At 47.9% G+C, this 16,446-nt stretch overlaps 1 protein-coding gene across 1 annotated transcript; it reads left to right on the top strand.

Moving 5' to 3' along the window:
- The first annotated feature begins 10,495 nt into the window (after nucleotides 1-10,495).
- OLIG3 (oligodendrocyte transcription factor 3) lies at nucleotides 10,496-11,585 on the top strand. Its single transcript, XM_034419057.2, has one exon. The coding sequence runs from the start codon at nucleotides 10,691-10,693 to the stop codon at nucleotides 11,501-11,503; it is 813 nt and encodes a 270-aa protein (XP_034274948.1). The 5' UTR covers nucleotides 10,496-10,690; the 3' UTR covers nucleotides 11,504-11,585.
- Nucleotides 11,586-16,446: the final 4,861 nt, after the last annotated feature.

Here is a 16,446-nt window from a genome sequence, read left to right as displayed (position 1 = left end):
GAAGAAGAAGAAGAAGAAGAAGAAGAAGAGGGGGAGGAGAAGAAGAAGAAGAGGAGGAGGAGGAGGAGGAGGAGGAGGAGGAGAAGGAGAAGGAGAAGAAGAAGAAGAAGAAGAAGAAGAAGAAGAAGAAGAAGAAGAAGAAGAAGAAGAAGAAGAAGAAGAAGAAGAAGAAGAAGAAGAAGAAGAAGATCATCATCATCATCCCGCCTACTGGCTCTCTACTGCAAACGCTCCCTTCCTAAAAAGCCCAGGATCCAGACCGACGCCTCCAGCCCGCCGGTCTTGGTAAACAGAGGGGAAGGCTGCACATCGAGCGGGAGGGAGGGCTTGTGTGGTGGTGGTGGTGGTGGGGTGTCCCTTTCTGGGCCCCCGAAGCCTTGAGGAAAAACCGATCTGGTTCCTCCTTGGAAACCAGAGCTCCTTCTGCAAGGCCAGTCGCCGATCTCCACGAGCAGCGCCATCACTGACCTGCATGGTTAGTTCTGGTTCGCGCTCAACTCGAATCGGGACCAATATTCATTCATTCACTCACACACACACTCATTCATTCATTCATTCATTCATTCATTCATTCATTCATTCATTCTCTCTCTCCCTCTCTCCCCCCCTCTCTCCTCTCCCCCCCTTCTCTCTCTCTCACACACACAGACACACCCAGGCTCCGCTACTATGGGCAAGCTTTGGACGGAGAAACCCACCGCCCACGAACGAGCTGCGAGGGCAGAGCCAAGCGCCCCCTCGAAGGCAGAAGGTCTGCGGTGGGAGCGCTTTCTCCGGGGCTCCGGAACTCTGCTTTTCGGACGGCTCGATAGGTGGGACCCGTGACAAAAGCAGTAACAGTAGCGTAGCACTTAAGACTTATATACCGCTTCACAGTGGCTTTTGCAGCCCTGTCTAAAGCGGTTTACAGAGTCAGCCTATTGCGCCCCCCCGCCCCGCCCCACAACAATCTGGGTCCCTCATTTTACCCACCTCGGAAGGGTGGAAGGCTGAGTCAACCTTGAGCCTGGTGCGATTTGGAACTGCCAAATTGCAGGCAGCCGGCGGGCAGCAGACGTAGCCTGCTAAATTCTGCACTCTAGAACGAAGCTAGTTTTCAAAGCAGGCGCCAGTATTGCCGGGTTGTCCCGCATAGTCTGGCGAAACGGGGAAACGCGGGAGGAAAGTAACGCGTCTAAGGCTTCCCAAGCCAAACAGCCCACGATCGGGGAGGGTGTGTGTGTGTGAAGACTTGCTGACTTTCTGCAGGAGGAAAAAAAAAAGGGGGGGGGGCCGCAGAGGAGAGATCCCGGGCATTTGGGATCGGCTGCTATCCCGTCGTAGTCTGAGGACCGACAATGCAAGCCTGGGGGAGGGGGAGAGGGAGAGGGGGGGGCAATCCTATTGAGTTCAATAGAGTCTTTCTGACGGAGCAAGGCTTCACCTTTCACTCCTTCGGTTTCTTACCCTTTCCTGGTCCCGAAAGGGCAATGAAGAAATTGATCTTAAGCAAGGCAGCACCAAAAGATTGAGGCGTCCCTGCCTCCCCACTCTGTCCTGCTGATTTCTTTTCGGGCGATCTGTTGAGTTTTTTTGGGGGGGTGGGGGGGGGCTCCTCCTGCAAAGCGATCTACCGCCTGGAGGGTCAGAGGTTTAAAGTTCACTCCTTTTGATTTGGAGTTAAGGAAATTATTTTGACCTCAGCTTAACACCTTCCTTCCTTCCTTCCTTCCTTCCTTCCTTCCTTCCTTCCTTCCTTCCTTCCTTCCTTCCTTCCTTCCTTCCTTCCTTCCATCCTTCCTTCCTTCCTTCCTTCCTTCCTTCCTTCCTTCCTTCTTTCTTTCTTTCTTTCTTTCTTTATTATTTTTTTATTTTATTTTATTTTATTTCAAATTTATATACCTCACCTTCTCCCAAGGGACTCAGGGCGGTGTACAGCCAGATAAAAACATACAATACAAACATTAAGAACAATTAAAAGAATATATATTAATTTGGCCCCAGTTTAAAATGACAAACCAATTAAAAATTTAAAATTTAAAAATATGTTAAGCCAGCCCGGCTTGATGAAAAAAGAAAGTTTTAAGGGCACAGCGGAAGGCACCGAGGTCTTGGATTCTCCTTATCTCAGGGGGCAGCTGGTTCCAGAGGGTGGGTGCCCCCACAGAGAAGGCCCTCCCCCTGGGGGTCACCAGCCTACATTGTTTGGCTGATGGCACCCCGAGGAGGCCCTCTCTATGGGAGCGCATGGGTCGATGGGAGGTTGTCGGTAGCAGCAGGCGGTCTCGAAGATAACTAGGTCCTATGCCATTTATTTATTTATTTATTTATTTATTTATTTATTTATTTATTTATTTATTTATTTATTTATTTATTTGATAGGGTCCAAGAGGTTCCTTCTGATCAACCTGACCATATTTTTTTAAAAAAACAAAAACAAAAACCCATTAACAAAGCCTTTTCCCGAGATTTCTGCAGTAGTGCTAATTCTAGGCTTAACCCTTAGGGGTGTGGTAGCCACGATTTCTGGGTAAAGTACCTTTAGGTGGGAAACCCAAGTTAGCTTTCACTCAAGCAGGGTTGCTTATTTAGCAGGCGGTGGTGCAGAGCGGCCATTCAGCCTTGGGAGGATGAGAGAGGGCAGACAGGTGAGCCTCCCCGCAACCCTCTCCACAAGGAGAATGGAAGGCTGGCCCCATCAGAGGATGGCCAGAGCCTGGGATATACAGACTTCAAGCTGCTCCTTTGGATCTCAAAGAGCCTCGGTGGTGCAGCGGACTAAAGTGCTGTTAAGTGCTAGTGCTTAGCTGCCAGCTGCCTGCAATTAGTGCAAGTTCGAATCTCACCAGGCTCAAGGTTGACTCAGCCTTCCATCCTTTCGAGGTAGGTAAATTGAGGACCCGGATTGTAGGGGCAATAAGCCAACTTTGTATAGAACAACACCACTTGTGGGGGGGGCGAAAGCCCTAATAAGCAGGTATATACAAAAAAGTATGCAGGCTATTGCTATAATGCATTGTAAGCCGCCCTGAGTCTACGGAGAAGGGCGGCATATAAATTGGACTAATAAATAAATAAATCTTCTGGTGTGAAATATAGATAGTCCTTTTCTACAAAAACAAAACCAACAACAACAGAAAACCCTGGTGCTCCCTAGGTTCAGACTGGCAGAATACAGAGCTACAATCTGGGTGTCTTTAATGAGAATATACATCTGCTCACTTCCCTCTCTCTCCCCCTCCTCCTCCCTCCCTCTCTCTAATCAAAGGCCCTTCTCCATTACTGAAGTCAAGCACTCTCCATCCAGCCACAAAACAATGCCAGCATCCAATTTGCTGTCCTCACTGTCAATCTTGAACCTGCCTTTATTGCCTCTGTTTCAAGCCACAGCCAAATGGCATGCCCTAATTTGTGAACATGCCAAGCATTATAAGCACATTAACTGATTGGAGGGTTTTTTTTTTCCTCCTGGCTTCACTGCACTTCCTTCAGCAACTATTCATCCGGGTGACACAGCAGGATAATTTTGTCTATCTTCTTCTACTTATGACTGTATGACTGTAACTTTGTTGCTTGTATCCTTAGGATTTATATTGATATTGTTTCCTGATTGCCTATTTGTTCCCTATGACTATCATTAAGTGTTGTACCTTATGATTCTTGATGAATGCATCTTTTCTTTTATGTACTCCAAGAGCGTATGCACCAAGACAAATTCCTTGTGTGTCCAATCACACTTGGCCAATAAAAAATTCTATTCTATTCTATTCTATTCTATTCTATTCTATTCTATTCTATTCTATTCTATTCTATTCTATTCTATTCTATTCTATTCTATCTTCTTTAGCTTATTTGTTCCCTTCCAGGGAAATGACACCTTGGGCTTTAAAGTAATAAGAAGTTAAAGTGATAAGAAATAAAGAAGGGAGATAGGCCTAAACAGAAGGGGGGAAGAACCATCCTGATTGTGCAACCAGCTAGTCCTAGAATCTAAAATGAAGCAACTTTTGAGAAACCACTCTTTTCCCTCCATAGAAAGTAATTGAAATTGATAAAAATAGGGAAACTGGCAAATAAGCAACAGGGATTGTTATCTCTGTATAGTTCAATGAGGAATGGTTGGATAGCTGCATCTTAAGGTAAAATTACATCAGAATACTGTTAAAGTGATGGAAAACACCCTCTCTTTTTTTACCAAATAAAAACTGCGAAACTTCCTTTTTTTTTTTTTTTTAGAAACCCAGAAAAAGGTTGGTGTCACAAAAAGGGAGGAGACAGATATGAAAGAAACTCAGGAAACCAAGTGCTGGGAGAAAAGTGGCAAATTATAACTGTGCCAATCTTGAAGACAATTAAGCAGAGTGCAAAAACAGAGGAAGAGGGGAAGACATGGGTGCTGCACAATGCGATCCTAAACCTGGGACAATCAAAGAGGGTCTATTGAAACCCCCGAAGCCAACCTGCTCCCATTGCAGCACTCTAGCCTGCCATTTTTAATTCATTCACAGTGGGACCATAGGGAGGTTTTTTTGGCTTCGGAATGCAAACAGGGGAAAAGGGAACATTTTCATCAGTACCTAGCATGGTAAATCTCTTCCGAAATTGTGAATGTAGATTGAATTCTGATAAGTCATTTTCGATTTGTTTGTTTGTTTGTGTAAATGGATGGCTTGCTGGGGAGGAGAATGTGCGCATGTCACAAAGGGAAGACAGAACTGCTACAATGTAGTCCACCAATGCTACAATCAGTGCACCTCACTACTTTGTTCAATGACTTACTGGAATTTTTTTTTTTTTAATTTGATTTATATGCCGCCCTTCTCCGGAGACTCAGGACGGCTTACAATGCGTTAAGCAATAGCCTTCATACTTTTGTATATTTATACAAAGTCAGCTTATTGCCCCCACAAACTGGGTCCTCATTTAACTTACCTTAGAAAGGATGGAAGGCTGAGTCAACCTTGAGCCTGGTAGGATTCGAACCTGCAGTAATTGCAGGCAGCTGTGTTAATAACAGGGTGCTTTAAACCACTGTACTACCAAGGCTTATTGATAAGTTGCTCAGGCTGAAGCCGGAGCTCAGGGGCTCATCCTGAAGGCCTAATGTCAGATTCTTCCACTAAACTAGCTTGAAGAGGGAGAGACAGCTACCTATCTCTCCTCTGTCGTTGTCCCCCCTTCCCCTCCCAGCCTGTTTTTTTTTTTAGCCAGGACGCCAGAAGGGGCCTGGTTTCTTTAGCCAGAAGGGAAAAAAGAAAGGAAAGCCATGGATCCGTTGGGCAACCATTGGGTTGGGTAAATTATCCTCTCCCGTTTCCTTCCTCAAGCGGTCAAAATCCTGAACCAAATGAAGGACTGACTTCATTCCCTTCATTTTTTTTTAATTTGATTTATATGCCGCCCTTCTCCAGAGACTCAGGGCGGCTTACAGTGGGTTAAGCATACTTCATACTTTTGTATATTTTATACAAAGTCAGCTTATTGCCCCCACAATCTGGGTCCTCAATTTACCTACCTTAGAAAGGATGGAAGGCTGAGTCGACCTTGAGCCTGGCGAGATTCGAACTTACTAATTGCAGACAGCTGGAGTTAAATTACAATGCATTAGTCTGCTGAGCTATCCAGGCTCAAACTAAGGGAGAAAAGAATCTTTCGGTTTAAGGAAATCGCGGCAGAAGACTGCTGACCACGCAGGGCTAGGGGCTGTCTCTCCAGACCTCCCGTTTGTATTCTCTTCTGAACACCTTGCAGGTAAAGAGAGGGGAAGCAGGGATGGGGGGATTTAAGAACCTCAAGAAGCCTAGAAATTGCCTCCAAGAAGCCTCGTTCCCTTCTGGCCTGCGTGCTCGACACTGAACCAACTCGCTCCAGAGCCAGCTTCTTCCAAACCCTTAGGATCGCCGTCGCTAGGAATTCTAAGCCTCCCTTACAAGCTCGGTCCTCGTCGACAGGACCAGCGCCCCAGCTCTTCCCTCCCCGCCTCCCTTCAAGACTCTCCTGAATTGCAAACCCTGAATAAGATCTAGGCGCGGTTCCCTCCCATCTCTCTCCTACTACCAGCATTGATGTCCTGGTTTGCAATTCGCGGGCCGATCGGGTTACTCATTCCCTAAATCGAACGAACTTCTCCGATCTTGTTTACAACCTGATAAAAAATTCCCACCATCCTTGGTTGTTTTTTTTTCCCCAAAGCGAGTTTTTATTGTGTTGCCAGTTGTCAATAGGCAACTCCACTGGTATCTCAGTGCAAAACTGGGTTGTCAACCGGGAAATGGGAGGGTTGCTAAGAAGTTGTGTGGTCACAGAACCTAATCAAAGTCTGGCCTGATTAAACTGAATGGGGGGGGGGGGGGAACCACCAGGGAATTATAGGATCGCGGGCTAGAGACAATGGCCAAAAGCCCCTTCGTATTGTTGGCACCAAACCCGCAGCATGGAGCTGACCGGAAGTCCAGTTCGACTGGGCTGTGAGCCTGTGTGCATTTTCCTGTTTTCGGAAACTGGCATTAATTAGCACCTTCTTCCTGTCTTCAGCAACCGTGCAACCACTAGGAGACATCTAAGGTTTCAGTGCGCAAGTCTGTTCAATCAGCGGAGCCCCTGTGCATTCAACGTGCTGAGCTCTACACTAAGGGGCATCTTTCCTGCGCTTTTTCTTTCCCTCAATTCATCCCAAATTCGGGGGTTCCCAGGATCCAGACATAAGAGTGCAGCTGAAAGGAAGTCCAGGCAGAAGTGCTAGAGAAAGATCTTTGCAGGTGCTTAGCAAATATATCCCGGCTGGATGCTAAGTTTCCACTCCTAAAAATATCTGCAAGATAAGAGGCCTGGCACCTGAGCAGACTAAAAAGCATTGTGATTAACACCAGCTGTCTGCAATTACTGTAAGTTCGAATCTCTCCAGGCTCAAGGTTGACTCAGCCTTCCATCCTTTCTAAGGTAGGTAAATTGAGGACCCAGTTTGTGGGGGCAATAAGCTGACTTTGTATAAATATACAAAAGTATGAAGGCTATTGCTTAACGCATTGTAAGCCGCCCTGAGTCTCCGGAGAAGGGCGGCATATAAATCAAATTTTAAAATTTAAAAAAAGAATATCTGAGATCCTCCTTCAATCAAGCAAAGCTCAACTCCGGAGCCCCCATCTTCACTGGCCCTGGCCCATCCGACTCAGATGAAGAATCCTGACGTTCATAAGACATTTCTAGCCTGATTGCCAAGTTAAAGTGGAATAGAATAGAATTTTTTATTGGCCAAGTGTGATTGGAACACAAGGAATTTGTCTTGGTGCATATGCTCTTAGTGTACATAAAAAAGAAGATACCTTCAACAAGAATCATAAGTTACTATCATAACTTAATGATAGTCATAGGGTACAGATAAGCAATCAGGAAACAATATCAATGTAAATCGTAAGGATACAAGCAACAAAGTTACAGACATACAGTCATAAGTGGAAGGAGATGGGTGGTGGGAATGATGAGGAGATTAATAGTAGTGCAGATTTAGTAAACAGTTTTACAGTGTTGAGGGAATTATTTGTTTAGCCAAGATAAATTAACTGAATGGCCTGCCTTTCACTACGTGCACCATCTGGGAAAACCTCCTTGGGGTTAACACCTTGCAAGTTGAGCCTAATGTAGACCTGCTAACTCTTTAACTGATCTGGTTAAGCAGTTTTGTGTGATCACGACCTGAGCGCAGAGCCTCAGGCTGCGTCCCCCGCTACTCTCTGGATTGCCTCGCTTCTCCCCAGCGGTTGCTTGGGGACATTGCTATGATAAAGCCTAAAGTCCTGCATTACTCCCATGACTATACCTTCAATTCTGCCCATCTTCCTTGGGCAGCAAATGTACCATCAAAGACATTGACTGTGTTCATAGAACCTGCTAAAAACACAGCATTTGATTAGATTTCTCTCTCCCCTCCCCCCCCAATATATTATGGTTTTAACTTGATGGTGAGATTTATCACAAGCTAGGATTTAACCTAGCTTGTTAAACCTAATTCGAATTCACCCAAGAGGCTGTATTTTCAAATAAACCTGCATGGGGCTAAGTTGAAAGAGTAACCTAGTTTATTCGGAAGGAGTTTTAGTGCCCAAGAGGGTGTATTTTTAAATAAACCTGCATGGGACTAAGTTGAAAGAGTAACCTAGTTTATTCGGAAGGAGTTTTAGTGCCCAAGAGGGTGTATTTTCAAATAAACCTGCATAGGATTAAGTTGAAAGAGTAACCTAGTTTATTCGGGAGGAGTTTTAGTGCCCAAGTGGATGTATTTTGAAATAAACCTGCATCGGACTAAGTTGAAAGAGTAACCTAGTTTGTTCGGAAGGAGTTTTAGTGTCCCAGTTCAACTTTGCATCTTATTTAGTGGAAAGTCAAAATATCGGGCGGTTAAACAAGGGGTTTAGTAGGCACGTCCCGATAACAATAGTAGACCAAGAGTTGGGATGTAAGCAACTTAGAACCAATGGATTAACTTTCGAGGAAACGCGTTTAGAACCGGATGACTCTCTGTGTTTTGAAACTGCAGTATCAATTTTTAGGCAAAAGAGAGGCGAAATCGCTAAGCGGGGTAAAATATTGCCGCCTTTGACGAAGTGAGTTTTTTTCTTTTTCACTTGAGCAAGGCGTCCATGCATCTGTATATACATAATCTTGCCCAAAGAGAACTCCCTTCTTGTAGAATTGATTTGTATTTCACCCAATGGAAGAAACAATTTTGCCACCGGCCATTTAGGAAACAAGCGAGGGGAGGACGCTGAAACATTTCCTCTCCGACTGTTTTTCTCACGCTTGTTCACTGATCCGAAAACACATTTAGTTGAAAACGAATCGTTCCTCGGTCAACAGCGTCTCACTCCTGAGTCATGAAGGCGTGGGCGCCTCGACACACGGAACTGCGCAGTCCTGGACGCGTCGCCCCAAACATCATTTTAACACGAGTTCAAACGAACTGACTTCCAAAGTAAGTGAGCTCGCGAACGTGGCCGAAGTAATTCTGCCGGAATCCACTGATCGCGCTAGCTTGAAATATGGAACTGTCGAGGTTTCGCTTAACATCCTAACTAGAAAGGAGGGGATTATCCGTTCCTTTTCAGAGACCGAGTTTTATTTATTTATTTATTTATTTTTAAAGGCAGGGCGTAGATCAAGAAAGATGCAAAGAAATTCCCACCTAGAAAATTTCCAACGGAATGGGAGGAAACTGGCTACTTAAAAAAGTATCCCACCCAGAAACGTTTTTTTAAAAAATCAACTTCGGGAAATGCAGCTGCTGTCCTTTCCTCTCCTCTCCTCCCACAACGGCCAGTTCACGCCTTTATTTATCGCTTCCCGATAACACAAGGGAGGGGCACGCGTAGCATATGGTAGAAAGAGGCTTTGGAAAAAGCTGGTTAAATTTAGCGGTAGAACATGGGAGACAGATGGGGGGAGGGAGAAAATTCTGCGAAAAGGAATTATTCAAGAAAAACGGCCTACCTTCTAATCTTGTCCAACCCAAGCAATCCTGTTTTTTTTATTATTATTTTTATTTAAACCGTTGATCTGCTACAAATAATTGCTTTTTAAGCCCGCCTGCGTTGGGAATCCCCGGAGGCGACTTCGTTCGGTTCAACGGAAAAGCGCTTGTGCTACTCCGACCGGAGCGAATCGAGACAAGGGCTTCAATCCCGAAGAATTCTCAAGGCTATTTAGCGAGATAAAGGCCATAAGACAAAAAAAAAAGAAAGAAAGAAAAGAAAAAAAGGACCAGTCTCGCATCATTGATAGCAGCATCCGTTTTAGCTTTCAGCAAATCTAGCTGGGGTTTTGGGAGGTGGAATCGGACTCCCCAAAATCTCTCAGGATCTTTTCTGGGACGCCCAAGGCCTTGGAAGGGAATTTTGCCAGCGCAAAAGTCTCTTGCGCGTCCCTCCTAAGCAAGCGGGTCTTCTTAACAACTCAGCGGCGTTTTCTCCGAAGCGAAGTTGCCGAAGACAAGCGAGCCAGATGGAAGCCTCCAGCAGTTTCGGCCAGTGGCCAGATCCGCAGAATTGTCCGAATCCAGCTGGCGGGGTTGAGCTCGGCGAAGCTGAACACCGTTCCTTTGGGGGGGGAGGGGGGCGCCTTTCTGCCCAGGCTTCGGCCTCCCGGATTCCCTTTCCGAAACCCAGACGGGTCCAATTCGCCCTTGGGATGGACATCAAAGCATCTCCCAGCGGCGTCGGGGAAGCAGGAGAGCGGGCGAAGCTCTGCACTGTCAATCTCGGGCGGGCGGGGGGGGGGGAAGGCGGGGCTTCCTCGAGTCCCGCGGGGCAGCGGCGGAGGGGGACCCGGGGCGGCCCCCACAATGCCCGCGAATGGGGGTCCTGGATAAACCCGAGGAGCACCGCCCCAAAGAACGGCGCGTCATCGCAAGGAGCCCCTCCGCCAGAGGAGGACTCCTTTTGTCTCCCGACTGCTGGCAACCCTATAAAAGCCCCTCGCCTTTCGGTGGCTAGCTTAGATCGAGCCCAGGCGCGTCCGGCCGTCGGTCGGGTCTCCCGGAGAGGGAGAGGGAGAGGGAGGGCTGCAGCATCCCTGGCCGGCCGGCCCCCTTTTCGGACTCCTCTTTCCTGGCCAGAGGCGTTGAGTACAGTGCGGCGGCTGCTGCCTTGGGTGCCTCTTCTCCTTCCCCGAGCAGGGAAGCCTCTCCCGCCCCAGCCTTCCCGCCTTCCCAGCCCAGACCATGAATTCTGACTCCAGCTCCGTCTCCAGCAGAGCTTCCTCTCCGGACATGGAAGAGATGTACCTGAGGGACCACCACCACCACCATCACCATCACCACCATTCGGTGTCTTCCACCCAGAACGAAGTGGGCCAGAAGGGCTCGGGCGAGAGCCTTTCCCGGGGCGGCGCCAAGGGCTCGGCGGGCGAGAGCAGCAAGTACAAAATCAAGAAGCAGCTCTCGGAGCAGGACCTCCAGCAGCTGCGGCTGAAGATCAACGGGCGGGAGAGGAAGCGCATGCACGACCTCAACCTGGCCATGGACGGGCTCCGCGAGGTGATGCCCTACGCCCACGGGCCGTCGGTGCGGAAGCTCTCCAAGATCGCCACGCTCCTCCTGGCCCGCAACTACATCCTGATGCTCACCAGCTCGCTGGAAGAGATGAAGAGGCTGGTGGGGGAGATTTACGGCGGCCACCACGCGGCTTTCCACTGCGGGACTGTGGCCCACGCCGCCGGCCACCCGGGCCACGCCGCCGGCGCCGTTCACCCCATCCTGGGCGCCGCCCTGGCGCCTCCCAGCAGCGCTTCCCTGCCCGGCCTCGGCGCGCTCCGGCCGCCCCATTCCTTGCTCAAGACGCCGCCTGCCCCGCCCGCCCTTCAGCTCACCGGAGGGGGCGGCGGGGGCGGCGGCGGGGGCTTCCAGCACTGGGCCGGCCTGCCTTGCCCCTGCAGCATCTGCCAGGTGCCCCCGCCTCCGCATCTGGCCGCCCTCCCCACTCCCACGGCCGGCCTGGCCCGCCTCTCCACGGAAGCCAAGGACTTGCTTAAGTAAGAACTGGGCAGGTCCGGCACCCAAAATCAGCTGGGCCCTTTGCCGACTGCGAGGGGTGAGCGGAGTCCGAGCAGCTCATCCTCCGTCCCACGGGGGTGGGGGGGTGGGAGGGGATGGGGATCTCGTGTGCATGCCTCGTCGTCTCCTCTTTCCCCAAATTGCCTCCGTCCCTCTTCTCGCCCCGCTTTCCCGCCTTCCTCCCGGGTCGGCTTCGTCCCCAGAAGTCCGTTCGCGGCAACGCGGGCTGGCATCCAGCCTACAAGGGAAGAGGGGGAGAGCCGGACAAGACTTTTGCAAAGGTAACGGTTGGACTGGATGAGGAAGCGGGGAGAAGGGCGCCGGGGAAATTCGCTTTTCTTTTCCCTGTAGGGAGGTTAGCCTACCGACCCGTCGGTTCAACCAAACCGGGTTGAGACCAGCACAGGCGGAGGGAAAAGGGAAAGCAAGAGAAGCCACCCGTTGAAGAATGGCGGGGGGAGAGAAACTCAATTGCTTTCTCCGCCTCTCGGACTTTGAACTTGTTCCCAAGCTGTAAAAACTCGCGGCGGGCGCTTTTGCGGCGCTCTTCTCCATCAATTTGGGTGGGCCGAGGTTTTCCAAGTTGTTTTTTTTTCTTCTTCTCCTGGATGTGAATTCCTTTCCCACGTCGGGTTGGGGTGTGGGGTGGGCGGGTGGGTGGAGGGCACAGGTCTTTTCCACGCAAAGGCTTTGAAGAACCGCTGCAAACTTTCCCGGGAGTCAGTCAACAACGGAGCAGCGTTGAGAGGCTTCCTTCGGAGGAAGCGGCGTAGGTTGAGTGTAGTCGGCCCATTGGAGCTCCAACAAGTTGCAGCGTCGGAAGGACGCGGGGGTGGGGGGGGGAGGTTTAATTCCAAGCAAGTAGCCAAAGCTCAGCCTGTTTGTTGCGCCCGTTTCAAAGGAGAGAACCCTAATCGGGCTGCTCGGCTCTGTGGTTTTGATTTGACACTCGCGATCAATTTAATCGATTTCGGGATTCCAAGAGTTTCTGGGCAGCAAACACGCCGACCTGAGTAAATTGGGGACCGGGTGTAGACACAGCTTTGGAAAAATAAGAGCGGGCGAATATTCTTTCCCGGGCAAAACATTTAACTGAGCGGTTTTTTTGGGTGGGAGGGAGGAGGTGTTAAATTTTGGGTGTCTTTTTATTCTCCTTCGTTGCCCCTGATGCCTCGTATCCCCTTTCGGCGAGGAGTTTTGGAGCCCTCTCTTTTGTGAACGTTTGATCTGAACGAAGGATTTTTTGCGGCTCGGCCGACCGTAGCAACCGGTTTGTGGGCCGAAACTGGTTACCTGCCCGCTGCGATCGGTCGAAACTCTGAACTCGCTTAATTTTCCCCCTCATCTGGGCCGCTCGTTCCTAGAGAATGCCTCTCATTGCCCCGAATCTCCGCTGTTGTGCTACGCCCGGTAGTTTTTCTTGGAACCAGGAAAGTGGATGGAAAACTAGGGAGAAAAAAAAACATCTTCCTGCATTCGGAAAAGAAAACCGCGCGCCAGAACCGACGGCCAGTGGCATCTCACCTGCCTGGACATCATCTGTGCCCTCGAGCAGCTCCCCTGTTTTCCTGAGTAAACGGACTTTCCCCCATCCCGATCTCCCCCCACCCCCCCGCCGTTCCTTTTCATCCTCTGCATGCAAGCTCGGATTGGAAAGTCTCTGGTTGTCCTTGATTTCCGTTTCTCCTTCTGGGCGCTTGCTTGAAACTATTTTGTTAGGGCCTCACAGACAATGACGGTGTCTTTATTTTTTATATATTCTTGAGAACTATCGATATATTTATTATTACCGAACCAGTGTTTCTGGATGAAATTTCAAATTAAAACAAACAAACAAAAAAAAAAGCAAAAGACACACAGGTGTTAAAAGTTTTGAGTATCTTTTCCTCCTCCTCTATTATTTTTTTTCCCCTGACCTGAAATAACTTGTAGGGAGGGGTGGGACGAGGGAAGGGGTGGGACGAGTTGATATGGATTGGTATGAGAACCAGTGAAAAACAAGGGGGGGGAGAGAAAGAAGGCTAAACCTGCAAAGGTTGGACTAGTTTCAAGTGTTCTAAAATAAGTTCTCTTGCTTCTGAGAAAATATGGGCTTTCTGGGAAACCCCATATTTTCTGGGAAAGATTAGATTATCTAACCTATGGGTTGGGTTCAATATGGGTGAAGAGAGTTGGGATTCCAAAGGCGCTTACTTAAAAGCAGCATCAGTTAAATGTTATCTTTTAAAAGATGCACAAATGTTTCAATCTTTAAAAAAAATCAAATCTCTTTTTTTAAAAAAAAAAAAAAACCCGGAATATATTTGCAAATTCTTTCAACTGTACCCAGGAACCCGAAAATTTCAGGTTTAAGAAATGAGCAATAAAATTACTAACTAACCCACACACATGCATTATTATTTGAAAGTCTTTCCTTTTGAAAACCCGAATTAAATTCCTAACATCCATAAAATGACTTCAGCGCCTCTGCACAATGGTCAGGCTTGCTTAAAAACAAAACCAAACAAACGCCCGTGAGCAAAGGGAAGGTAATAAATCTCTGGCTGTCCAATCAAAAAAAAAAAAAGGCTGTGGCAAAAAGCAATGGGTACAAAATAGTGTATTCGGAGCCGTCTTTGCTAAAGGTAAATCTCGAATCGTTTTATTGGTATTGTAATATTAACTTAAATACTTAAACCCATTTCAGTGTTTCTAGTCTTTACACTACTAATCTCTCCAAAACAAGTAAAAAAAAAACCCAACAACAAAGAACCTCAAAAAGCTACATTCTGCGAGGTCAAACTAATTTAAATTTAGCTTTTAGAAAGTTCTATGAAATATTCCCCCCCACCCACCCACTTCCCCTTTCCCCAGGAATAGTCACCCTTTTCAATACTGTGTTGGTTTTGGTAATTGTTGAAGTTTGCACCTCTCAATTAGGAAGGATTGAAAACGAAAATCCCGGGAATGGAAATCAGTGGATAGGTTCCTGCCACCAACCCTAGCCGAATGTTGCACCTCAGCCTCTTCGGCTGCCCCCAAAGTCTGCTGTCCTTCTGCAGAGAACTTCACTCCCCCGCCCCTCCAAACACTCCAAAAAAAAACCCCCACCTCCACCTTTTGCTAAGGAGAATTACTCTGAAACCCCACTTGCTTTTTGTTGTTTGCCCATGGAAATGCAGCAAAGCAAAACGAGGAACTCCAAACCCTTAGAAATGGTGTACACTCAATTGTGTAAACTCATTTCAAAAGCTTGTATTCTGGGATAATTTTTGAGGGTCGCCCCCCACCCCCGAAAAGTAAGAAATGGGGCAAACTTAGTATTTGGTTAAGGTAATATACAAAATACCGTTGTAGGTTTTTCAAGGCCAATCTGGAATTACTGAAACTACAAGAAAAGGGGGGGGGAAAGGGGGGGGTATTTGTTTATTAGATTAGGGCACTGCGATCAGCTGTTCGTTGCTTGTTTGTCAGTCCTTCAAGCGCCCTGTTCTACCCGAAGAGGTGGGCTTTTTCAGAGGCAAGTCTCCGTGAGTATGTAATAGGGGGGGGGGCGAAACCAATGTGGTCCTTGGTTTTTTCAAGTGAGCTTTCCAGGATAAAAACATTAAAGGCATAATGCTGACGTTGACAACAAGAAAGAGAAACGTTGGCTTCCACCTCTCTCCACTGGAAAGGTTGAAATGGGGATGCCTTTTGATTTTCAAACTCTTCCATTTGCAGTAAAGTGAAACCAAACAATTTATTTGGATCGTGGGTTGCGCTGGAGAAAATATCCTTTTCTTTCTCCTTTATCTCTTCTATCACTCCTCCTTTCAAAAAGAAAAAAAAGAAAAGAAACGGTCAGAAAGAGAAAAGAGAGAAAACTGAATCATACGAGGACGTGATTGATGTACATGTCTTTGTGTGTTTATGGAGGGTGAGGGGGTAAAACTCACTGGTGTTCTTCTCCGTGCGGTTTATTTCAGCACCTTCGTGTTTAGAAGCAGCTAATTTGATGGTTATGCTTCAATGATCGTTTGCCTTTTGTTTATCTACAAACTGCCCCGTGATTCCACACTCGCTCCCTCCGAAAGGCTGGCCACAAACACCAGACAAATAAATACGCTGGGATGGCTTTCACTTCCTTGGCCACTGCAAAGGGGAGGAATAGCTAACTTTTACCCGCTCCCGACAGCGCCTCCTTCCTTTCTGCAGACTCAACGATGGATGGGTGGGTGGGTGCGCACCGAGAAGGTCCTGATCCAAACCACTAAGTGTGTATCAGTCAATCAGTCAACTTATGTATACAGGGCCTTTGTGGGCCTGTGCGTGAATAAAAAGGGAGGAGGAAGGGGGAGGTGTGGTGTGTGTGTGTGAGAGAGAGAGAGAGAAAAAATGAGAGACAGAAAGAGAGAGGGAGAGAGAGAGGGAGAGGGAGATGGTTTAATGGGTAGTTGGGGACAGGAGGGTGTTTATTTATTTGTTTGCTTAGACTTAGAAGCCAGTCTAACCACAGATTCCAGGACTGTAGTTGATGGGAACCACTGTCCCAATAACAAGACAAAGTTTTTTTTTTTTTTACATTAACAGTTTTATGGGTTAGTTAAATTAAGAATATGCCTATATTTTGAGGAGGGAGGAGTCTGACAAATGATTTCAAAATATCCACATAATGCCTGAGACAACAATAAGAGAGAGAGGGAGGGAGGGAGGGAGGGAGGGAGGGAGGGAGGGAGAGAGAGAGAGAGAGAGAGAGAGAGAGAGAGAGAGAGAGAGAGAGAGAGAGAGAGAGAGAGAATTTCCGGAAAGGTAAAGCGAAAGTGAAGGAAGGGCCGAGAAATCTGGTTTGGAACGGTCCCTTTCCCCTGTCCTTTCTGCCGCGTCTCCAAAATGTAATTCCCCCAAACGCTGCGGCTCCTCCACTTTAGCTGCTTCCCGGCTGCGATCTTCGAGAGGTGCCTCTT

Source organism: Pantherophis guttatus, chromosome 1 (assembly GCF_059756535.1).
Source record: "Pantherophis guttatus breed Tessera chromosome 1, ASM5975653v1, whole genome shotgun sequence".
Classification (NCBI taxonomy): domain Eukaryota; kingdom Metazoa; phylum Chordata; class Lepidosauria; order Squamata; family Colubridae; genus Pantherophis; species Pantherophis guttatus.
The sequence above is the reverse complement of the archived record's forward strand: the minus strand, read 5'-3'. Positions and strand labels throughout refer to the sequence as shown.

Bases quoted from the DNA above. Each gene is read 5' to 3' on its own strand.
- OLIG3 (XM_034419057.2), top strand. From the start codon at position 10,691: ATGAATTCTGACTCCAGCTCCGTCTCCAGCAGAGCTTCCTCTCCGGAC.